Here is a 24,682-nt window from a genome sequence, read left to right on the forward strand (position 1 = left end):
GCCTGTCATAAGCAGGGTGGTTCTTTTCATGACAGGTTTTGTCGTCATTGAAGTGCAGGAAGCACAGGATGGACTCAAATCGTGTCCTGGACATGGCAGCAGAGTACAAGGGAACATGATGTACTGGGTTCGTAGACCAATACGACCGCAATACATTCTGTTTCATTAGTCCCAAGTGAAGGATAAGGGCCAAAAAGATTTTAATTTCGGAAACTTGGACTGGTTTCCACCGGAAAGGCTGGGCATAGCTGCTCTCCGGGTGCTCGGTGATGAATTGTGTGGCTTTACGGTTGGTCTCAACCACAATTAAGTCCAAGAGAACCTGGGTGATGAACAGCTGCAAAAAGTCTAGGGCCGTTCCTAGATGAGCTGTCGCCACCTGGACTCCAGACTGGACGGTGAAAGGGGGCACTACGGGTGTGGCGGAATCAGGGGATTGCCAATCTGGATGTGCCAGCACCTCTGGGAGTCTATGGGTACTACGGGCCCGTCTTCTTGGTGGCTGCGACGGGGGTACTACTGCACGTGCCACCGTACCAGTTTCAACTTCCATGCTGGCGCTCACCACTTCACCAGGGTCTACGAGATGCTGCGCTGCTGGTGCCTGCCTCACCAAGAAAACTCTCATCAGCGCTAGCACCACCCTGCTGCCCTTGAGGCGGATCCTGCGCCACCTGCGGTCTAACGACATGGGGTCTGGTACGCCTGGCTCTAGCCGGGACCAAAACCTCGTCATCACTTTCGGTCAAAGAACCACTGCTTTCCACAGGTTCAAATTCGGACCCGGATGATTCGTCTGCTGAGTCTTCCCAAACGCTCTCATCCGACTGGTCCATGTACCTGTATACCTCCTCATCGGAAATCCCCCTTCTTGCCATTGCGGACTGCTAAATTTATGGTGTTTTCCTCCGAGACTACCCAGAAAAAAAGAGCACCTACCTAGCAAAAGGGAGTATTTGAGAGGTAGAAAGCTGTGCTCACTGAGTTTTGATAAAAAAAAAAATCAAAACTGATCTTTACAGCGCCACAGCTAGTGTACCGTGTTTTTGCAGTGATCAGAAAAAAAAAATCTGTCACTACAGTGGAGCGGCTGAACGCAAGTGCGGGCGGACAATCAGGCCTGATCGGGTAAACACTGCGTTTTTAGTGGAGCCTACACTAAGGTGACCCTAATGTACTGCTATAGATCTGTCCGATCAGGAATGATCACTAGATACTATATAGTACCAATGCTGATTAGCGACAGTGATGGCGCTAATCGGCGACTAATTGGTGAATACGGTGCAGTGGGCTGGGCACTAACTGACCCTAACAAAGGGGCCTAGCTAACTGGCCTAACTGCTAACACTAGTGATACTAAAAAAGTGTCAGTTTTCACTGATCACTATTTTTAGATCACTAGGATATTGTACAGCAGAAGGAAATGGCAGCGCTTCCAAACAGACGCTGCACCTGAATTGACTACCTGCACAAGTATGCAGAGCTCGACTAACTGGCAGGTTACACACCTTGCATTCAAAACAGGTACAGTAAAGGGGGCGTTAGCTTCAGCATAAGTTGTGCACAAATTATCCCTAATAGACTCTCCTACGGCGGTGACGTGCCCCAACAGGAGAGAAACTAACCACTAATCTAGCAGTGAAACATATCAAAAAGTGAAGCATGTTCAAACAATGAAAATTGTCCAAAAATTGTACAAAAATTGTACAAAATTTAAGTATACTTCAGGCTAGCTGCCTCCAGGGGTGTCAGCTTGCATTCAAATTTTAGAATTTAGATTAGTGTTAGCACATAATTTGCATCTGATTTGTATTCAAGGTGTGTATTTAGCCCCAAGGGGCTGGGCATATCTCTGGAGCTTTCACTTCACTTGCAGCCTGTGAGCGCTGCCCATTGCTTGCTGTCTTCAGATCACTAGGATAGTAACAGGGGGATGATCTGGGGTGGGGGGGTTTGGGGGGGTGGCGAGTGGGGTCTCAGAGGCAATCAAACAATCACGGGACATTCGAAGCAGATCACGGGACAATCAAATACAATTACAACACAATCTAATCCAATCACCGCACAATCAAATCTGATGCACTCGGAAGCTGGTGGGGGTGGTGGTGGGGTGAGGGTTGGTGGGAAGTGGGGTCTCAGAGGCAATCAAACAATCACGGGACAATCGAATCAGATCACGGGACAATCGAATACAATTGCAGCGCAGTCAAATACAATGCACTCGGACGGTGATTAGGGGGGGGGGGGGGGGGTCTGAGGGTGATTTGAGGGGGTGGGGGTTGATCAGGAGCCCGCACGGGGCAGACTGAGTCCTGATCGGATGAGAGGCAGACACAGGGGGTTACTGATCGAAGATCAGTTAGTGATTGCTGGGGAGGACAGATGTAAACAATGCGCAGGGGATGTAATCAGGAGGGGGGTCTGAGGGCAATCGAGGGTCTGGGCAGGTGATCGGTTGCCCCCGCGGGGCAGTTAGGGTCTGCTCTGATGGATGGGGGTGCTGAGGGGTGATGGACAGGTGATAGACAGGTGATCAGAGGGGGATCAGGGGGTAAGCTAGCTGTATACAGATGTATACAGTATACAGGGGGGTAGTCTGGGATGGGGTCTGGGGGTGATCTAAAGGTGGGGGGGGATCATGGGTGATTAGGAGGCAGTTAGGGACCTAATGCAGGGGATAGCGTCGCTAGTTAGTGACAGGTGGGGGGGTTGGGGGTTTTAGAGGGGTGCAAGGGTGCTGGCAGGGGTCTGCTGGGGTGATCAGGGGGGGGGTCTGAAGGCTGTGGTGGGAGATCAGGGGGGCTGTGAGCAAAAAAAAAAAAATGTGTCGTGTATACTTACTATGGCTTCCTCCACACTGGTGGTCTCTGGAACAATGAGACCACGAGGCGAGGAGGAAGCATGCATAAGGCACTTTGTTTACCTAACAAAGTGCCTTATACGCATTGATAGGCTGATTTGTATATTACTCCGCTGGAGGCTAAATGTCCGGCTATCGATCCCCGGCGGAGGATCGCGTCACGGATGACGCGATCGCTCCGCCCATGCCCGTACAAGGACCGCCGTCTCTGTGCATGCGGCGGTCCTTGCGGGATCCACCTCCCGGCCGCCCCTGTGCAGTGGGCGGTCGGGAAGTGGTTAAAGAGACACTGAAGCAAAAAAAAATTATGATATGATTTGTATGTGTAGTACAGCTAAGAAAGAAAACATTAGGAGCAGAAACATAAGTCTAATATTGTTTCCAGCGCAGGAAGAGTTAAGAAACTCCAGTTATCTATGCAAAAGAGCAATTGAGCTCCACAACTTTCAAAGTTGCAGAGAGCTCTGTCTTCTGAAGCTTGTTATCTCAACTGTCAGTCACAGTATTTTCTTTTTCTCTCCAGAGGACAAGTCAAAAGTTCACTGGGCTGCTTTGTAATATCATTTATGCTGAGTAGTGTGTAAACTGCAAATATTAGAGAATGATGCAATGTTATAAAAAAAAAAACTATATAACTGAAAATAAAAATATGAGAATATTTTCTTTGCTACTAATGTTCTAGTAATTATCCGTACTACACAACCAATTTATTATACCATTTTTTTTTTTTTTTCGCTTGATTGTCTCTTTAAAAAGTGCAACAGTTTGGCCATGATTTTTCCACGATTGTCATCCAAGAAAATGCTGCCCAGTGTGCCTCAGCCCTCATACTACATAGAGTTGGTAAAATTGGTCAGTGATTGGTCAATCATAATTGAAAGTGTGTACCAGGCCTGCTCTATAGAATTTATGGTTGGGGATCAGGTAAATGATTAGAGTCTTCTTATTAACCACCCTGGCGTTCTGATAAAATCGCCAGGGTTGCTGCGGGAGGGTTTTTTTTAAATAAAAAAAAAACTATTCCATGCAGCCAACTGAAAGTTGGCTGCATGAAAGCCCACTAGAGGGCGCTCCGGAGGCGTTCTTCCGATCGCCTCCGGCGGCCAGAAGTAACACGGAAGGCCGCAATAAGCGGCCTTCCGTGTTTCGCTTACCTCGTCGCCATGGCGACGAGCGGAGTGACGTCATGGACGTCAGCCGACGTCCTGACGTCAGCCGCCTCCGATCCAGCCCTTAGCGCTGGCCGGAACTGTTTGTTCCGGCTACGCTGGGCTCGGGCGGCTGGGGGGACCCTCTTTCGCCGCTGCACGCGGCGGATCGCCGCGCTGCAGCGGCGATCAGGCAGCACACGCGGCTGGCAAAGTGCCGGCTGCGTGTGCTGCTTTTTATTTCATTAAAATCGGCCCAGCAGGGCCTGAGCGGCAGCCTCCGGCGGTGTTGGACGAGCTGAGCTCGTCCAGACCGCTCAGGTGGTTAAAACCAAATAGCGGAATGGTACATTAGTCACCACTGGTGGAATCGGGCGCTTTTTGAGTAGTGCATGGCTAGCCGTAGATTCTGCACAGTTCTCCAGCCATAGCAAAACTTAGGCCCTGTCCACTCTTGGAACTGATTTTGCATTGCTGTTTTCCTCGTTTTTTCTCTAGGATTGCATTTCGTGATTCTCATTCTAGTGACTGTCAATCACGATGCAATTGCCAGGAAAATGCTGCATGCCAAACATTTGTGTTTTTTGAAAGTCGCAAGCACATCGCAACTGCCGCAGTGTGAGTAATCCCATAGTATCGCCAGCGATCAGCAAAGCGCAAATCGTGAGCAGAAAGCACCCAAGTGCGGCTGAGGCCTTAGGAAGGCTGTATTCCCACTTGTTGCTGGATCATGTGTGGCCAGCGGGAGTGGACTCTGTAGTGTCTGCTCTGATGGTCCGTTGTGGTCTGTATGTAGGCCGGGGCAGAGGTATTACCCCCATAGGATGTATGGGGAACGCATCTGATTTTCTGGGAGTATCGTGGACTGCACAAAAGTGCAGCTCGTTTACCGCAACTGATCCCACGGATCAGTTGCAGAGTGATAAGTGTGAGCAGCTATTATAAAACAGGAGTGGTTAGTTTAGCGATGAGCGGAGAACGGACAAAAAAAATCCATTCTCAAGTGGGAACACAACCTAAATGTGGCCCTTTGAGTGTTTGCCAGTAGTGTATCAGATGCGTATAAGGCCTGGAACCCACTAGCAGTGCTTTTCTGAGCGCTTGAGATTTGAAAAGCTCTTGCTTATGTAATGCTATGGGTGTGATCCCACTTGAGCAACACGATTTTATAAAAATCCCCCATAGCATTGCATTAGCAAGAGTTTTGTCAAATCACTAGCACTTATGCTTGGTACACACCATACAATTTTCTGGCAGATTTACCTGTCAATTCGATTATTTCCAACGTGTTCTATCTGAATCTAGATTGTTTTTCTGATCGTTTTTCAATTGTTTTTGATCGTTTTTCATAGAACTGAAAGAAAGTTGATGAAAAATCGATCAAAATTCAGATGGAACATTTTGGAAATAATCAATCTGGCAGGTAAATCTGCCAGAAAATTGTGTGGTGTGTACCTAGCATTAGAAAAGGCCGCTACTGGGATTGAGCCCTTATGCTGGCTGTGAGTGCTGTGTTTGCATACAGGAATCTGAGGAGGCCGTGTGTAAACACTTGACACCTGGCAGCACTGCTGATAGTGTCACTGTAGGGCTCATGTGTTTCCTGATGGCATGGAGAGGAAAGGAACTACTCCTTTGTGGTTTACCTGCTGACTGTTAATCATTAACAGGTGCTGTCTACACATCATGGTTTTTACCAGGGATGCTCATCCGGATTCCGGATATCCGGATCGGATTCGGATTCCAGATAGTTAGGCCCAAATCTGGATAGCTATCTGCGGATAGTTGGGCGCATAACCGGATATCCAGATCTGAAATACTGTAACTAAGGTGATGACATCCTGGAGCCAATCAGAGCACTCCCATTAAGAAGCCCTAGCAACCAATCACAGAGGGGAACCCTGGCTGGCACCACCTGACCTCATTGAGCCAATCAGAGGCCTCCCAGCCTAAGCCCTGGCACCTAATCACAGAAAGGAACACTGGCCAGCCCCCCTGCATAATAAGGAGGGCTGCCATGATGAGCGGCTGGCATATAGTGTGCCTATAGTCCATTCATTTTACTGAGCCATACTAAGGCTCGGATCACATCTAAACCGGATGTAGACCGTTAAGTGTTCACTCCGATGGCCCATTGGGATCCGCAGCAAATGCGTTTCTAACATGGTTTTCTAGTGGAAATGTGTTAACTTGTCCATAAAAATCATAGTGGTCTGGAGCTTGCATAGCACTTATTGCAACGCATCTATTACAGACTGACAAGTGATTGGATGCTCTTATTACCATAGGATCCGTCCTGGCTTGCTGAATGCTTCCTGAAAGACACGCTCCAGTGCTGGTGCCCTACAAAGGGCTGTACACAGTTATAAACCTAAAGATGTTCATTGATTAACCCTTTCACTACTTAGTATAGTTATAGTTAAATCGTTAATTAGCTTGATTGATGTCTCTTAGTGTGTGCTCCAGTGCTGCTGGGCCAAGGGCTGTACACAGTCAGTGATAAGCTTTTCAGTGATTAACCCCTTCCCTATCACTACACTATTGTTAAATCATTAATGTGTTAGTGTGCACTAGTGTCTTCTCCTCTGCTGTCTGACTGTCACTCGGCACTTGCCACGTGTCACTTGGCACGTTGCACTTGCCAAGTGTCATGTGGCACTTGGCACGTGTCACGATTGTTAAATCATAAATGTGTTAGTTTGCGCTAGTGTCTTCTCCTCTGCTGTCTGTCACTTGGCACTTGCCACGTATCACGTGGCACTTGCCAAGTGTCACATGGCACTTGCCAAGTGTCACATGGCACTTGCAAAGTGTCACGTGGCACTTGCCAAGTGTGTCACGTGGCACTTGCCAAGTGTGGCACGTGGCACTTGCCAAGTGTGGCACTTGTCATGTGGCACTTGCCATTTGGTACATGTCACGTGGCAAGTGACGCTTGGCAAGTGCCACGTCCGGCATGCTCCTGGCACACGTTACACTTGCTGCTGCATTGCCCTGCTCCTGCTGCCTGTGCAGCTCCCACCGCCAGGCCAGGGTGCCACAGGCCACTGATACCACCTATTAACCCAAAACACAATTGCTGCATAATTTTTTGGAGGTGTCTTGGCTGAAAACTCTCATGTCCCAGTTGTGCGGTTGGACTATGGACACAATGTGGGCTGCACGACCGCTGTCTGGAACCTAGGCCTAATGTTAATTGACAGCCATTTTTCTTTTGGGGGGGGGGGGGGGGGGGATTTGAAGTTCCCACATCATCAATTAGTGTTGCCCTTTGCAAAATAATAATGATACATGCCTCATTTACCCTAAAAACCCTTTTTAAAGCTATTTAAAGGGCACTTCCGGGTTTTCGGATATCCGCGGATAATGCGTTCGGATATCCCCGTGAACGCGGATATCTAAATGGTCGGATTCGGATAACCGATCCGGATATCTGGGTATCCGGATCAATTCGGATTTTAAAAAGTACTATCCGAGCACTCCTGGTTTTTACAGTATAAAGGCACGTACACACGCCTGATTTATTCAAACGATAGGTTATCAGACCCTTGCCTTTGGTGTATATGCAGAGCCTCTGTTTGGGTTCAAGGTGCGTTTGTAGTTTCTGGGGGGGCTCAGCGCATCTCTGAGCAGAGGCCATTCAGAGGCGGCCTGGTGATGCGCTGATCCCACTTTTTTGCGCAGGTTATCAGACCCGCCCACGGGGCGGCCGTTCTACCGACAGTTTCCGCGTGTGTACAGTCTGTCGGCAGGCTGATAAGGCTGGTTTTGACGGATCCGCTTGACAGATGAAATCTCTGTAAACTTACAAAAGATTTTCATTTTAGCAAAATAAAATTTGAGCAAATAAAAATCTTTTGTAAGTTTACAGAGATTTTGTCATGGAGGTAAGATACCTCATTTTTCTTTTTCGTTTTTAAACTGGTTTTAAAAGCTTTTATTCAAATCAAGGTGCCTCTTTCCCTTATTGTGCACTGTTATTACTGTATTCATGTAATATGTTTTTTCTTATGTTGATCAACCTTTACTACATACATAGATGTTGTGTGGTTTGAGATATCACTCAAATTGGTACACGTTCATATGATAAATTACGGCGCCTGTTTTCTTACCGGAAAAGGGAACTTGTCATGAACTTGACACACACACAGACACACACACAGACACAGAGACACACAGACACACACACACACCTACAGACACACACACACACCTACAGACACACACACACACACCTACAGACACACACACACCCACAGACACACACACACCCACAGACACACACCCACCCACAGACACACACCCACCCACAGACACACACCCACCCACAGACACCTACAGACACACACACACCTACAGACACACACACACCTACAGACACACACACACCCACAGACACACACCCACCCACAGACACCTACAGACACACACACACCTACACACACACACACACCTACACACACCTATACACACACCTACATACACCTACACACACCTACATACACACACACCTACACACACACCCACACACACCTACACACACCTACACACACCTACACACACACACCTACACACACACACCTACACACACACACACCTACACACACACACACCTACACACACCTACACACCTACACACACCTACACACACACACACACACACACACACACACACACACACACACACACACACACACTTGGTGAGGACAATGTAAACCTGTGCGTGTCACTGTGTAGGCCAGTACATCTACAGGGAACACTCTTCTCTATAGTTCCCCATAGTGGTCACCAGCACATATACAGGATGCCGCTGAGCTTTGCCCACCTTCACTATACATCGTTCTCATCTGATATGAGAGCTTGCACTGTTGGCCAGACTCAGCCTGTAGGCTGAGAGGTGCTAGTTGCCTGCAGCATGTTATATGCTTGTTTGTTGCAACTTCTATATAACATCCTAAATAAGTTTTGTTTAGTTTTTTTTTACCATTTGAGCACTCCATCTTCCTATATTTTTCAGTATACCTACAGTGTCTGCTTTTAATTCCTACAGCTGGACTTCTTCATGTCATGTAACCACATTTTTAAAATACAGAATAGAGACACAGAGAGCCGAATATAGTGTAGTATGTACTGGTATATGGATATGATAAGTGTCTATTTATACTCATGAACGTGGGTTACCGTCGAGGTAACCACTATATCAGCAGGTGAGGAGACTAGACCTATCCCCGCTCAGGATTAAGAAGTCACTCTCTGTAGATAGGAAATAAGGGGCAACACCCCTCCACCAAGGGTGGACTCAGGAACTGTATAAGCAGACAGAGGCGCCAAAAGGATAAAATATTCTAAAAAGTTTAAAATGAGAGGAGGCAGAGGTGGATTTGCCTCCCCCAAGCAGACACACAAGAGTGTTGTGTATATTCAAAACAACAAAGATTTATTTATATACTCCAGAAAGTGCAACGCGTTTCGCGGGCATATCCCGCTTCATCAGGCAATAGAAACGGAGCATAAAACTCAAATAAGTGTGGTGCAAAGCTCAGCACCTCTGTCTACCAGAACTATTTGAGTTTTATGCTCCGTTTCTATTGCCTGATGAAGCGGGAGATGCCCGCGAAACACGTTGCACTTGGAGTATATAAATATATTTTTGTTGTTTTCAATATACACAACACTCTTGTGTGTCTGCTTGGGGGAGGTAAGTCCACCTCTGCCTCCTCTCATTTTAAACATTTTAGAATATTTTATCCTTGTGGCGCCTCTGTCTGCTTATACATTTTTAAAATGACTTTTTTTAAAAACACATTTCACAAAAAGTTGTAAATTGGGCACTATGCTTACTAGTCATATAAGTCTTATAAATCAAAAAGCCTTTAAAGTGTACCCAGGCAAACCTCGGATACAAAAATAAATACTTATCTAAGAAGAGGGAAGACTCTGGAGCCTATAGAGCAGAGTTCCCCAACCCTGTCCTCAAGGCCCACCAACAGGACATGTTTTGCAGAACACCACAAACATGCACAGGTGAGGTAATTAGTGTCTCAGCAGAGCTGATCAACTACCTCTGTGGATTTCCACAAAACATGCACCTTTGGTGGGCCTTGAGGACAGGGTTGGGGAACACTGCTAGAGGCTTCCCACGCTGTCCTCTGGTCCCCTGTTGCTGAGCAAGGAAAATTACCAACAAGGGCATGTCTGTAGGATCCTCAGGGCTACACTCCTCTTCAGGCACGAGTGTAGACCCCCCAGAGGTTACTGACAAGGGCTTGTTGGTAGGAACCTCAGGGCCACGCTCCTCTTCAGGCACGAGTGTAGACCCCCCAGAGGTTACTGACAAGGGCATGTCTGTAGGATCCTCAGGGCTACACTCCTCTTCAGGCACGAGTGTAGACCCCCCAGAGGTTACTGACAAGGGCTTGTTGGTAGGAACCTCAGGGCCACGCTCCTCTTCAGGCCAGAGTGTGGACCCCCTGATGATTACCATCAAGGGCTTGTTGGTCGGAGCCTCGGGGCCAAGCTCCTCTTCAAGTATGAGTGAGGACCTCCTGGTGGTTACAGAAAAGGGCTTGTTGGTAGGAACCTCAGTGCCACGCTCCTTTTCATGCACAAGTGTGGACACCCTAATGATTACCAACAACACCACGCCCATAGGCTCCTCAGGGCCACCCTCTTTTTTTAGATATGACCATGGACTCCCAGAGGTTACAGACAAGGGCTTGTTGGTAGAAACTTCAGGGGCCACACTCCTCTTCAGGCACAAGCATAGCTCCCAACTGTCCCTCTTTTGGAGCCCTGTCCCTCTTTCCTTTTCATTTGTCCCTCTTTCTGGGCTTTGTCCCTCTTTCTATGTAAATATATATTTCTCTACTAAAAATGTGTTTGACTTTATTCCCATCCTTTAAATTGATATTACTAATTTTAAAATGGTAATATGAAGGAAAATGAGGCAGGATATAAAGGACCAGTGTGGTTTGAATTATAAAACAACATATTTTCTTATGAAATCTTTATGGCATGCTTGACTAGGGGTGTGTCAGGGGCGTGATTAGGGGTGTGGCAGGGGCATGGCTTAAGTGTCCCTCTGTCTCATCTCAAAAAGTTGGGAGGTATGCACAAGCCAGTCGGTACTGCACCTGCACGAGTACAGCTGCTTCTGCACAGGGAGCCGGAGCCATTCGTGCACAAGTTGCTCCGTGGTACTGTGCAGGTCCAGTGTTAAAGGAGTCATCAGGCAATATTAAGTACCCCCCCATCTACTTACCTGGGGCTTCCTCCAGCCACTTGCAGCTGACATGTCTCACGCTGCAGCTCCGCTCTCAGCCGTTGGCCTGTGGTCTCCACCTGTGCAGAGGGCGACCTCGACGTCATCCTTACTGCGCCTGCGTGAAGAGCTGCTGTCAATCCAGTCCACGTTGTCCGCAGAGTACTGCACAGGCACAAGCAGAACTACTGTGCCTGCGCAGTACGCTGCAGACAACATGGGCTTGATTGACAGTGGTGCTTGCGCAGGCGCAGTAGAGGAGGTCGGCCTCTGCACATGGCATGGACCCCGGGCTGTTGGCTGCGATCGGAGATGCGGCGTGGGACATGTTAGCTGTAATAGGCTGGAGGAAGCCCCAGGTAAGAAGATGGGGGGGTACTTAATATTGCCTGATTACTCATTAAAGGAGGGTCCAGGGCAGTAGCATAGAATAGTGTGGGAAGCCTCTAGATTGAGAGGCTTCCCTCTTCTTAGGGAAGTATGTCTTTTCTTACTTCCTTTACGCTTCAGTTTCTTGAACTGTACTTTGAGATAAATATAATTTTACATACAGTCTGCCCACCCCATTCTCTACTGAAAATAAATGTAGTATAGTTTTGGTGGAGATGTTCTGTAGAGAGTCAGTTACCCCTCCCAATCCTGTTATGCGTGTGCAGGTTCCAGTAACACTGTTGGTAGCTTTTTGATGTGTTGGTGTTTGTTTGTTTTGTGATCTACCATTGTTTTTTTATTTTCATAGACATGATTTCCCCCAGGAGGATTCACTGGCTGCGTGTGGGAGTTCTGCTGATCCTGGGCCTGGCTGTGATAAAGTATATGTATAGGAGCAGGTAAGTGATTGTAGTGCATAGCTCCAACTGTCCCTCTTTGGGAACCCAATCCCTCAGCCCCTCTTTCTCCCTCATTTGCCCTTCTTTGAAGACTGCTGTACAGATCTGTGTTAATATATGTATTTTTCAACAGAAAAATGTTTCACGGGCCACTATCGCGAAAAATGTTCAATTTTAAAATGCATTTAAACACATACAAATGAGAAGTATCTTTCTTCCATATTAAAATGACAGACACTATGTCTAAAAAGACAAACCCTATAGGTATAAATAGGAGGTTAAATAGACTCCAAAATAAAAACACCAAGTGGTGCTAAAAAATGGGTCACCCTGCGGTGCGGGGCCCAAACGGTGTGTACCCTATTAGCGTAGCAGGGGCGCACCAATGCCAATATAGAGGGTCTTTGCTGATCCCCCCCCCCGTTAAAAGAAAGCGGGGTGTAGCTATCTCATAGATGGCTGGTGCTTACACACTGGATATCGCAGTGCAGGATATGGGATATCACCCCTGGCCAACTGTGCATCAATAGTGGCCAGCGGGGTACCCAGAGTACTGCCGGCACTGCCAATCCCAGAGTGGGGCAGTAATGGAGGGTAGAAAGTGCACAGTGCTATACAAATGTGAATCACCCTAATATGAACATATTTCACCCTAACAGGCTTCCTCAGAAGGTGCTATACAATATATACAATGCTATACACAATATATACAAAGAACCCCCAATCACAGCCCCAGTAGCTTAAGTCAAAGCTACCTGTGTACTGACAAGCCACTGCTTAAATACCTGGTCCAGCAGGAAATGGGTCACACCCGGTGGGTGGGAAGGGGGTAGCCACACCCGGTGGGTGGAAAGGGGGTAGCCACTCCCTCCTAAACAACTCCCCCAAAGGTGTAATGGAGGCCAGCCCTCATCTGCGTAATAGGCCAAATGGCACATCCTGCAGCAGCCCACTGTAGTTATCTGGCCAATTTGTATCCTGGCCGATCCATGCAATAGATGTACAGTGGCTGTAAATGTGTATAGCGGCGGCTGCTCGGTATATCACTTTCGCCCCCCCGTGTAGCCAAATGCGTGCAGGTGTTACCATGGCAATAGGAGACACCCCCATGTGACGCAGCGCGGCTGGACCAATAGTCTAGAGGCCACAGCCGCACTGAAGCTGAATGTGTGTCGAATGCCGCTGTGACGTCACAGCGCATCCGCCCACTTGCTCGCACGCCCTACGTACGTGCGGGTAGCCATAGCAACGGGCGCTCGCTGTCACATACAGCGCGTCCCTGCATCATCGTACGTGCGGGTAGCCATAGCAACGGACGCTCGCTGTCACATACAGCGCGTCCCTGCATCATCAGCCGTCAGAGATGGTCATGGCAACAACGCCCCCTACCAGTGGGCGTGTGGGGTGTCGTGCACTGAGCAGCGGCACTCCCACTCGCATCTGACAGGGTGATGAGGAGTGTGTGCTGGGTTACCATGCCAACCACCTCTTGCCATTATACATATCCCAGAAACCAGAGGAGGTTGCCTGTGGCACAATTGACAGCATATATAGACATAAAACGATGCATGGGCTGATTATATACACATGGAGCTGGCCACAAGGGGGGTTTAGAGGGGGGGGGGGGCAGACGTGGATTCGGAAGGAATCCCTCCCGCTACACCAGGCGCAGTGGACATCAGATGGGAGGCCAAATGGAGGCAACAATAAAATAAAATAAATATAAATGCTGTAATGCAACCGTGTTAACCAATGTTAAGCAATGCAGAATAATGACACTAGGTGGAACACCCAAACCCATAAATGTTGATCCATATTAAAATGAGCCATAAATTGCTTTTCTCCCATCTTGCTGTCACTTATAGTAGGTAGTAGAAATCTGACAGAACTAACTGGTTTTGGTCCAGTCCATGTCTTCATGGGGGATTCTCAGCATGGCCTTTATTATTTATAAAGACACTCCTTGAAAATGATTTATATAAAGATCAGGGGCATAACTAGAAATCACTGGGCCCCCCCCTGCGAAAATGAGGATGGGGCCCCCCCCCTAGGCGCCAAATAATCGTAATGGGGCAGCGTTTCACCATAAAATCATCCTAATGCAGCAATGTTTTACCAGAAATGAATCGTAAATTGGGCAGCATTTCACCAGAAATGAATCGTAAAATGAGCAGCATTTCCCCATAAAATAATCGTGAAGTGGGCAGCATTTCACCAGAAATTAATCATAAATTGGCCAGCATTTCACCAGAAATTAATCGTAAATTGGGCAGCATTTCACCAGAAATTAACTGCAAATTGGGCAGCATTTCCCTATAAAATAATCGTAAAGTGAGCAACATTTCCCCATAAAATAATCGTAAAGTGTGCAGCAGTCACCATAAAATAATCGTAATGTGGGCAGCAGTCATCAGAAAATAATCATAATGTGGGCAGCAGTCATCAGAAAATAATCGTAAAGTGGGCAGCAGTCACCAGAAATTCGCAATGTGGGCAGCAGTCACCAGAAAATGGCATTGTGGGCAGCAGTCACCAGAAAATGGCATTGTGGGCAGCAGTCACCAGAAAATGGCAATGTGGGCAGCAGTTACCAGAAAATCGCAATGTGGGCAGCAGTCACCAGAAAATCATAATGTGGGCAGCAGTCACCAGAAAATCGCAATGTGGGCAGCAGTCACCAGAAAAATCGTAATGTGGGCAGCAGACACCAGAAAATCACAATGTGGGCAGCTGACACCAGAAAATCACAATGTGGGCAGCAGACACCAGAAAATAGTATTGTGGGCAGCAGTTACCAAAAAAAAATTGCACCTGTGAAAAAAAAAACAAAAAACAATTCACTCACCTGGCAGAAGTCTCCTCTCCCGGCATCTGGCTCGCAGCTCTCCGACGATCCTTCTGCAGCATATCTCCCGCGCTGACAGGCAGAGTGCAGGGCTACGGCAAGATGGCTCCCGAAGCCCTGTACTGGAGTCGTAAATAGTCTCCAGAGCAGGGCTTCGGCAGCCATCTTGCCATAGCCCTGCTCTGCACCTGGCTGGGGGGTCCCACAATCGGGGGGGGGGGGGGGGGGGGGTAGCAGCGATTTCCCCCGCACACGGCTGGCAGGCCCCAGAGCGGCCCCGGGCCCCCCTGCAGCCGATGGTGTTGCATCCCCAGTAGGTACGCCACTGATAAAGATGCTGGCCAGCCTCCCTGCTGGCTGCACACTTTTTTTAGCAGTGGGACGGAGCAACTGCCATTCACTAAGTGCTTTTGAAAATAAAGAAAACCCTGAGAATCCCCAGTGAGAAGATGGGCTAGTCCAAAACCTGTTGGTTGAGTCAAATTTCTATAACCTACTGTAAGTGAAAGCAACATAGGAGAAAAGTAATGTATGGCTCATATTACTCTGGAAGAAATGTACTTCGTATTTTGTATATTTTTATTTTTATATTTATTTTTTTGTATATTAAGGGCCCTTTTCCACGAGCAGTTGATGTGCAGCGAAAAGACTGTCAAACTCACACAACTGCTTGCCGCTGCCTGGTAACTGCTTGCCGCTGCCTGGTAACTACTCACTGGCGCTGCTGCTTGGTAACAGTTCACTGAATGCACAGTTCAGCCGCCTGTGGAAAAGGGCCCTAACTGACTCTAAATTTTATTCCCATCAAATTAAATTGATATATTTCTTTTATTTCAATTGATAAAATGAAGAAAACCTAATTATGATAGAAAGGACCAGTGTGGTTTGAATGATAAAAACTACATCTTTTGAATCTGAATTCTTTGTGATATGCAAGGCAGGGTGTGTGGCAGGGTGTGGTTAGAGGTGTGGCAGGGGTGTGTCTTAGTGTCCCTCTTTCCTATCTCAAGAAGTTGGGAGGTGTGGTAGTGATGTGCCTCAATGTTACATGCCAGGCATACAGCAGAGAGAGCCTGCTAAGTAGCATGAATATGGAAGGATTCGTTGATGACTTCTGATGACAAGGAATGTGGGCAGGGGTGTAACTAGAGGGGAGCAGCACCTGTGACCACAGCTTTAACCACCCTGGCGTTCTGATTAAATCGCCAGGGTGGCTGCGGGAGGGTTTTTTTTAAATAAAAAAAAAACTATTTCATGCAGCCAACTTTCAGTCCCACTATTTCATGCAGCCAACTTTCAAGCCCACTAGAGGGCGCTCCGGAGGCGATCTTCCGATCGCCTCCGGCGCCCAGAATAAACAAGGAAGGCCGCAATGAGCGGCCTTCCTTGTTTTGCTTATATCGTCGCCATAGCGACGAGCGGAGTGACGTCATCGACGTCAGCCGACGTCCTGACGTCAGCCGCCTCCGATCCAGCCCTTAGCGCTGGCCGGAACTTTTTGTTCCGGCTGCGCAGGGCTCAGGCGGCTAGGGGGGCCCTCTTTCGCCGCTGCTCGCGGCGAATCGCCGCAGAGCGGCGGCGATCAGGCAGCACACGTGGCTGGCAAAGTGCCGGCTGCGTGTGCTGCTTTTTATTTGATAAAAATCGGCCCAGCAGGGCCTGAGCGGCAGCCTCCGGCGGTGATGGACGAGCTGAGCTCGTCCAGACCGCTCAGGAGGTTAAGGGGGCCCCAATTACTACTTCACTCCCTCTGATGAAGGGGTCCATCCTTCAGATCAGGTGTTTTTTGTGGCTCCACTTGTTGTGGGTGTGAAGATCATGATGGCCAGGAGGCCACACTTGTTTTATGCCTCTTATGAGATGGGCCCCCAGGCTGTGACTGTCATGAGGGGGAGGCAAGAGAAAGGGTGTGACTATTGGCGGGGGGCATCAAAGTTTCCCTGGGTGGCACTATGTTTTGTAGTTACACCCCTGAATATGGGGATGCTGGTGTAGTTTATGCATGGTAAGGGTGCAAGTGCTAATGAGAATAAAGGTGGACACTTAAAGGGATTTATGCATGGAACCAGTAACTCGTAAAAATGTATGTGTTAATGTTCCTGCACTAGCAGGAATGCGTAAAAATGTACGCGATGCGGCCCGCCAACCTCCGAGGTCGGCAAGCTGCCAGCGGGGGACTGGAGCAGCAGTGAGTGACTACGAGGGCACAGGATGGCTGCATGGGACTGGTAGAAGCCCCAGGTAAGTGAAACTCATTTTTTTTATTTTGCTTGGACAGGATTGCCATCAGATTTCTGTCAGATCACATCTTACAGGGATCTATCTGATGTGTGCCACACACCAGGAACAGATTTTCAATAGATTTCAGAATGAAGTCTGTTTAACCACAGAGTTGCATTGTTCGATCCAGTCAGGGCCGGTGTACCGACGAAATAACCTACCCGTCGAATCAGCCTACATTCACTATCAAACGTATAGCAGGAGGGTTATGGTTAGGGTAAGGGGAGGGGATATTAGTCTATGGGATGTAGGTTAGTTCGATGGTGTAGGTTAGATTGTTGGAGCACCGGCCTTTGACCTGAGCGACCGGAGCGATCGCTCAGGGCGCCGGCTTCCAGGGGGGCGCTCCTGCCCTGCCAGCATATGTTTTTCTTATCTACCTAACCTGGCTGCTGTGGGTTCTTGCTGGGTCCGTCTTGTGTCACATGGTATCTCCACCCCCTGGTGCCGCGGGGGGTGATGGGGGCGAAGACCAGTAAACTACTGCAGCGCTGCCTCTTGGAGTGTGAGCAGGCATGTACTGGCCTGGGGGGATGGGTGGCATACCCTCTACACACACCACACACACTTCATGCTTGCACACCACACACACTCTTAGGTCCTGTGCGCTTTACACACAGTAAAGCTGCGTACACACATGCAATAACCATTATCGTCATCTGTGTACAGCAGCTGACCATGTATATTGCTCAGACATCATGGGTCGTTAAGGATCCGTCCTGTCGAATCCCCAGTGGACCCCCAATGCCTGAGCATTACTGTTCGCAATGCTATCCTCCTCACCCCACGATTGATTGAAGCCACTCCATCGTCCATGTACACTATTTTTTTTTTTCCGATCAGAAAAAATTAACAGCTGATTTTCTAGAGCCCACCCTGTCATTTGTATCTTTAAAAAAAATCTGTGTAAGCTGTAGTAAAAAAGCTTCTATACGTTACATTCAGCCCTGTTTCTAAGGGACTGAAAGAGAAAGTCTCACTCCAACAGACTAATTGCGACTACAACTACTACTCTCACCCTAAGGCTGGGTATAGCTCATACAATTTTTCAGTCAGATCAACAAGGAAGTTTCCCACCGTTTGATAATTTCCAGCTTGTATAATCTGCTTTCAATGTGCAGTACTAATCTCAAAAACTGAACCTTTTCTTGACCAGAAGCAGATGAGACATGCTGGAAATTAAAGAACGATGGGAAAGTTCCTGTTGATCTGATGGGAAAATGCATGGTGTGTACCAGGCCCATTTCCTTGTAGCCCTGCTTTAACTACACCTGACTTCTTATACTGGGGACACCTATGATTGGCTACCTATATTGAGGGCATCTACACATGAGATCCCATACTGGGTGCACCTATTCCTGGCTACCTACCTACCTATACTGAGTCTGAGGGCATTTTTTGTGGGGGCCGCGGCTATAATGCGTGGTACAAATCATTATCATTATCATTCCAAATTGGGGGGGGGGGAGGGCTAACTGTCCAACTGATGATGTTTTTATTAATATTCCTCAACTATTCTAGGCTTAATTTTTAAGTGTATTCCGGATAATGGACTCTTTTCATCCATGTTGTGGTTATTAGTAGTATTATTCTGTTATACATATGCGATGTGTCACGGAGATCTAAGCGTTTGGCGTGATGTGTCACAACTTCAAAAAGGTTTGGGAACCACTGTCCTAGGAGATATCTCCGGAGGAAAAGGTGAATTGCATATCTGTGCGTGCGTGCGTGTGCGTGCGCGTGCGTGTGTGCGTGTGTGCGTGCGCGTGCGCGTGTGTGTGTGCTTGCGTACATGCGAAGAGGATGAAGGGGGGCACCAAAATAGATGCAGATCTGCCACCGCACTTGACCCACCACCGATCCACCTAGTTTTTTTAATCTGGACTGATCAATCTAGTTGCCCCAGTGATTGGTCGATCGGGCCACCCACTGCATTGATTTCTAGCCAATTCAATCATAATGATCAAATCACCCAGATATTGGCAGGAGAAATTTATAAGTATTTGGCCATTTTTAGGGTCCTTTCACTCTATATCAGTTGCTGTCGGCTGTAGCTGAAAGGACAACTGATCTGCAGTCCATGTTTCCCTATGTTTTATCCGTTTATATTTCACTTTCCTGTTGGTTGGTTTTTCCACCTTTTTGTTTTCATTTGAGAATAGTTGAGCTATAATACAATACAATACAATACAATAACATTTCTATAGCGCTTTTCTCCCATAGGACTCAAAGCGCTTAGCCTCTCTCAGATTCAGTAATTAGTAGGATGAAGTATTCACACAACAAAAGTTATATTTCTGCAAATGCCAAACTGAACAGGTGGGTTTTCAGTCTGGATTTAAACACGGCCAGGGATGGAGCTGTCCTGATCTGTTGAGGTAAGGAGTTCCAAAACGTAGGGGCAGCATGACAGAAGGCTCTGGGACCAAAAGTTTCCAAGTGGACTCTGGGTATGACTAGATTATTAGAACCTGTTGATCTGAGAATGCGGGGATTGCTACGCAGCTGCAACATATCTTTCATGTATCCAGGGCCTAAATTATTCAGGGATTTAAATGTCAGTAGGCCGATCTTGAATAGGACCCTCCATTCTATAGGTAGCCAGTGAAGGGAGTGCAGGACTGGCATTATGTGGCAGTGACGGGGTTGGTTGGTTAGCAGTCTGGCAGCAGTATTCTGTATCAGCTGTAGTCGGTACAAGACCTTTTTTGGAAGGCCAGTGTAGAGAGCATTGCAGTAGACCAGTCGGGATGTGATGAAGGCGTGGACTAAGGTTGGCAGATCTTCTGGGGGTATGAGGTGCTTGATTTTTGCAATGTTCTTCAGGTGAAAATAGGATGATTTCACCACAGCAGAGATTTGAGTTCTGAAGTTTAAATCCCAATCAATTAGAACTCCCAGGCTACGCACATGATCAGAGCTGCGCAGATCCGTGCCTCCTATTCCCAGTGGTGAAGACTGCAAGTTAAGTTGTTTTGTTATCATGCTCTGCCCTCCTATCAGAAGGACTTCAGTTTTGTCTGCATTTAGTTTCAGCCAGTTGTCATTCATCCATTGCTGTAGTTCACGTAAGCAGGCGTTTATAGTTAGAGTTGGGTCTGTCACACCAGGCTTGAAGGAAAGATATAGTTGAGTGTCGTCTGCATAGCAGTGGTATGTCAGGCCATGTTTTTGGATTAGTTTTCCCAGCGGTAACATGTAAATCGTGAAAAGCAGGGGAGAGAGGATTGAGCCCTGGGGCACCCCATACCTAAGTGATACAGGGGTGGACAGGAAGGGCCCCATAGACACTTTGTGGGTTCTGCCACTCAAGAAGGATTGGAACCACTGAAGAACTATGCCATCAATGCCGCAGTATTCCTGTAGCCTGTTTATCAAGATGTCATGGTCAACTGTATCAAAGGCTGCAGAAAGGTCTAGCAGTATGAGGATGGAGCACTCTCCTCTGTCTCTTGCCATGAGCAGGTGGTTGCATATTTGGATGAGGGCCGTTTCAGTGCTGTGGTGTTTACTGAAGCCAGACTGGAATGGGTCATAACTGTTGTTTTGTAGGATTTTGGCTTCTAGCTGGAGGTAAACAGCTTTTTCAATTAGCTTGCCCAGAAAGGGGTTAGAGACAGGTCTGTAGCTGGTCATTGCATCTGGGTCCAGGGAGGGTTTTTTGAGGAGAGGCCTGATGATTGCTTCCTTCAGTAAAGCAGGAAATATCCCTGATTTTAAGGAACAGTTAACAATTTTTAGGAATACCGGTACGAACAGGTCGGGGCAGTTCAACATGAACTGTGTTGGGCCAGGATCTAGGTCACAGGTAGTTAGGCGGACGTGAAGGAGGATGCTTGATGTGACTTCTTCATCAATTTCTTTGAAGTTTGACCAAGGTGTTACATTGTCTCTGCTAATGGTCTTCGGCGCTATATTAGGCTCAGATGCTGTAAGTTGGATGGCGGACCTTATAGCGGAGACTTTGTCTGTGAAGAAATGGGCAAATTGGTCACAGAGGTCCTTTGAAGACTCGATGTTAAGTTTTTGACATGCCGGGTTGCAGAGTTTTTCCACTGTGCGGAAGAAGCATATAACAGCTTTAGTTATAATGAATGCAGCATTTCTATAATTCATACATTTATATAAACCAAAGAGAGGAAATGGAAGAGTGTTGTACATTTTGCATTTGACATAATCTTCACGTGATGTGGGATATTTGAATAGTAATTCCAACAGATCCGGGTTGATGTGTACATAGTAGATTATCTACACTAATTAAACAGACTTCTAGCCAAAGGTATTAAAGGGAACCTAAACTGAGAAGATATGGATTTTTCCTTTTAAAATAATACCAGTTGCCTGACTCTCCTGCTGATCCTGTGTCTCTTATGGCCCGTACTCACGGGCTGCAAATGTTGCCTGTCGCCAGCACACGTGAGCGTGTGGGCGACAGGCCGGCGACAGCTCCTCGCCAGGTCCCTCCGCGTACACACGCGGAAGAGGGACCAGCGGCGAGGCGGAAGCTGTTGCCGACGTTCCTCCTCCCTCCGCCGGAAGCTCCATATACTTTAATGGAGGTTGCTGTAGCTAGTCCGCGTACTCACGCGGACTAGCGACAGTTGCGGCGGAGGTGCGGCGGCGACTGTCGCCATGCAATTGAAACTTTCAATCGCATGGCGACATGAGCGACGGGCGACAGTTCGGAGTGCGCGCGTGTGCAACGGCCCATACTCACAGGCCGTGTTGAGGCGACAAAAGTCCCTCGTGAGTATGGGCCATAATACTTTTAGTCACAGCCCCTCAACAAGCATGCAGATCAGGTGCTCTGACTGAAGTCCAACTGGATTAGCTGCATGCTTGTTTCAGGTGTGTGATTCAGCCACTATTGCAGCCAAAGAGATGAGCAGGACTGGCAGGCAACTGGTATTGTTTAAAAGGAAACATCCATATCCCACTGTTTAGGTTCCCTTTAAGGTGCATACCTTTTGACTAACGTATTTTTCGGACTGTAAGATACTTCTGACCATAAGACGCAACTGAATTTAGAGGGGATAAAAAACAGGAAAATAAAACATATATATATATATATATATATATATATATATATATATATATATATATATATATATATATATATATATATATATATATATATTATACACATACACTAAGCCTGGTGCATCCATGGTGAAGTGGCATCTTGTGGATTATGCCCTTTTTTGTACCTCATGCCCTCTTGTACCTCTTGCGTCTCCCTGTGTTCTCCTCTGTCTTCCTTGTGTCCACCTATGTCCTCCTTGTGTCCTCCTCTATGCCCCTTTGTGTTTCCCTTGTGTCCTCCTTTATGCCCCTTTGTGTCCCCCTGTGTCCTCCTCTGCATGGGCACAGTACAGGGAGTCCCCGACATTTCTGCGGGTTGGAGGTTCATATCCGCTGAGCGGATCGTTCAGAAACAGCCTTATCAGTCTGCAGACAGACTGTACACACGCACTACTGTCGGGAGAACGACCGCCCAGCGGGAGGGTCTGACGGACCCGTCGTTCTCTTTAGTAGTGCGTGTGTTTTCTTGTGAAATGCCTAAAAAAATCTCTTGCTATTGTTCAAGCAGCTGGTAAGACTGATAAGAAGTCAATTCAACATTTGGATTGACTTCTTATCCGTCTTATCAGCTGCTTGAACAATTTTTTTTTAGGTGTTTCACAAGAAAAGTTGTGAGAGCCTAAAGGTGCGTACACACGCACTATGGCCGCCAACGATGGGTCCATCAGACCCTCCCGCTGGGCGGACTTTCAGGTGACAGTAGCGCGTGTGTACGCACTGTTGGCGGACTGATGAGGCTGTTTCTGAGCGATCCGCCCGACGGAATTACAGGATTCTGTTTCATGTTAGGGCCGACCCTGAGAAGAAGAAAGGTAAGGTCTTGCTCTATTAGGTAGCAGTGTCAGACTGTGCTGGTGTGAAGCTGGGGAAATCTACCATGCTGGCCAAGCAGCAGTGTTATAACTCCCAACTTCAACTTCCAATCAGGACCCTACCTGCATGGTGTATTTAGATGCTTCCTAAATTTTTGTAGGTTTCCTCCCATTTCCTTTTAATCATTTTGGTTGGTTTATTGGATTTCTCCCCAAAACTAGTCCTAAGCTACATACACATGTTAGGTTAAACTCAGTCGAGGTGGCTGATTATGACCGTTCCTGCCAATAATCTAGCATGTGTACAGTGGCCCATGTACTCCCTCAGTGGGTAATCCACCGCTTGGCCGAGCACTGGCCTCATGCTCTGTGACTCTCATCAAGCAACATGTCTGTACGGCCCCAGTCCAAGTGGGATCAAGTCCTGATCCCTCCTGGGTGACAGACCTCATTCATTTGTATTAGGCAGCAGGCTATAGAAGGGACATTAGAATGTGACTATGGTAGGGAGATTAAAGATATCCATATATATAGCGATGATGGGCAGATTGGACCAAGAGACTAATCTCTCTCTCTGATCGAATCTGATTAGAGAGAAATCTGTCAGCTGCCCATACACTGCTGGCCCGTTCACACGACAAAGTAGCAAAACGGTAGCGCTCAGTGCTACTATTTTGTGCAGGTGATTTAACCGCGATTAATGTGGTAAAATCGCTGGACACCCTCGGGATTCCTGATGATCATGATCAGCGCTTTAAGCACTGTACTGCGAGAATCGTGGCAAAATTCTGCATGCAACGCGTTTGCCGCTAATCGTGGAACACCCGCGATTGGCGGCAATTGTGGCAGTGAGATCCCTGCCATATAGTTACCATTACACTAGCGCTTTAAAAGCACTAGCGCTTTGGCGATTAGCGGGAATAGCCCGCTAGTCGCTGTAGTGTGAATGGGCTCTGCAGGCCAATTCCCAATCGATTTCAGCATTAAATCTCTAAGGAATCTGACCGAGCAGGTCAATGTCACAAAGGATCATGGGAGTTGAGCAACTTTTCAGACAGAATACAGCTGCTTTATTTTCTATAACAATAATCAGTATAATGTTTTTTATGACCCAGTTCTAGAATGAATCATATAATGTAGGAGGGTCAACTGGAATTCCACTTTAATATGATCTTTCTGTGTCTTTGTAAAGCCCGGTGCAGGCTCCAAAGTCCAAACAAGAGGCGCAGGTCAAAGATGACTTCTTCTGGGGTGAGAACGTGGAAGGCAAGGTAGACTCGGTCATTAAGGAATTGCCGCCTGAGCCACCCAAGGAGGAGTCAGCAGAAGTTGTACCAAAGAAAGATACAGAAAAGAACAAGCATGCTCATAAGGACTTCAGCAAAGTTCGGATGAAACTGGTTCACCTTGACCTTAAGGGTGCAGCTCCAAAGGTTTCCTACTATGAGCAGGTGAGCAGTAGGAGAGAAAACGGCTGTAATAAGAGGAAAATACATAGATCCCAACTGTACCTTTATTTGGAAAATATCTCACTTTGGAAACCAGATTTATCTGTCCCTCTTTT

The 24,682-nt window shown here is 47.5% G+C and overlaps 1 protein-coding gene across 6 annotated transcripts in view; it reads left to right on the top strand.

The window, feature by feature from the left end:
- The window catches only part of LOC137524445 (hexosaminidase D-like), a 143,163-nt gene that overhangs the window by 74,459 nt on the left and 44,022 nt on the right, over positions 1 to 24,682 (top strand). For all 6 annotated transcript variants that reach the window (XM_068244309.1, XM_068244307.1, XM_068244311.1 and 3 more), the window contains 2 exons: positions 12,009 to 12,099; positions 24,311 to 24,569. In XM_068244309.1, coding sequence (XP_068100410.1) covers positions 12,009 to 12,099; positions 24,311 to 24,569 — 350 coding nt within the window. The remainder of the gene's footprint in view (positions 1 to 12,008; positions 12,100 to 24,310; positions 24,570 to 24,682) is intronic.

The sequence above is a fragment of the Hyperolius riggenbachi genome, chromosome 7 (assembly GCF_040937935.1).
Source record: "Hyperolius riggenbachi isolate aHypRig1 chromosome 7, aHypRig1.pri, whole genome shotgun sequence".
In the NCBI taxonomy this organism is placed as follows: domain Eukaryota; kingdom Metazoa; phylum Chordata; class Amphibia; order Anura; family Hyperoliidae; genus Hyperolius; species Hyperolius riggenbachi.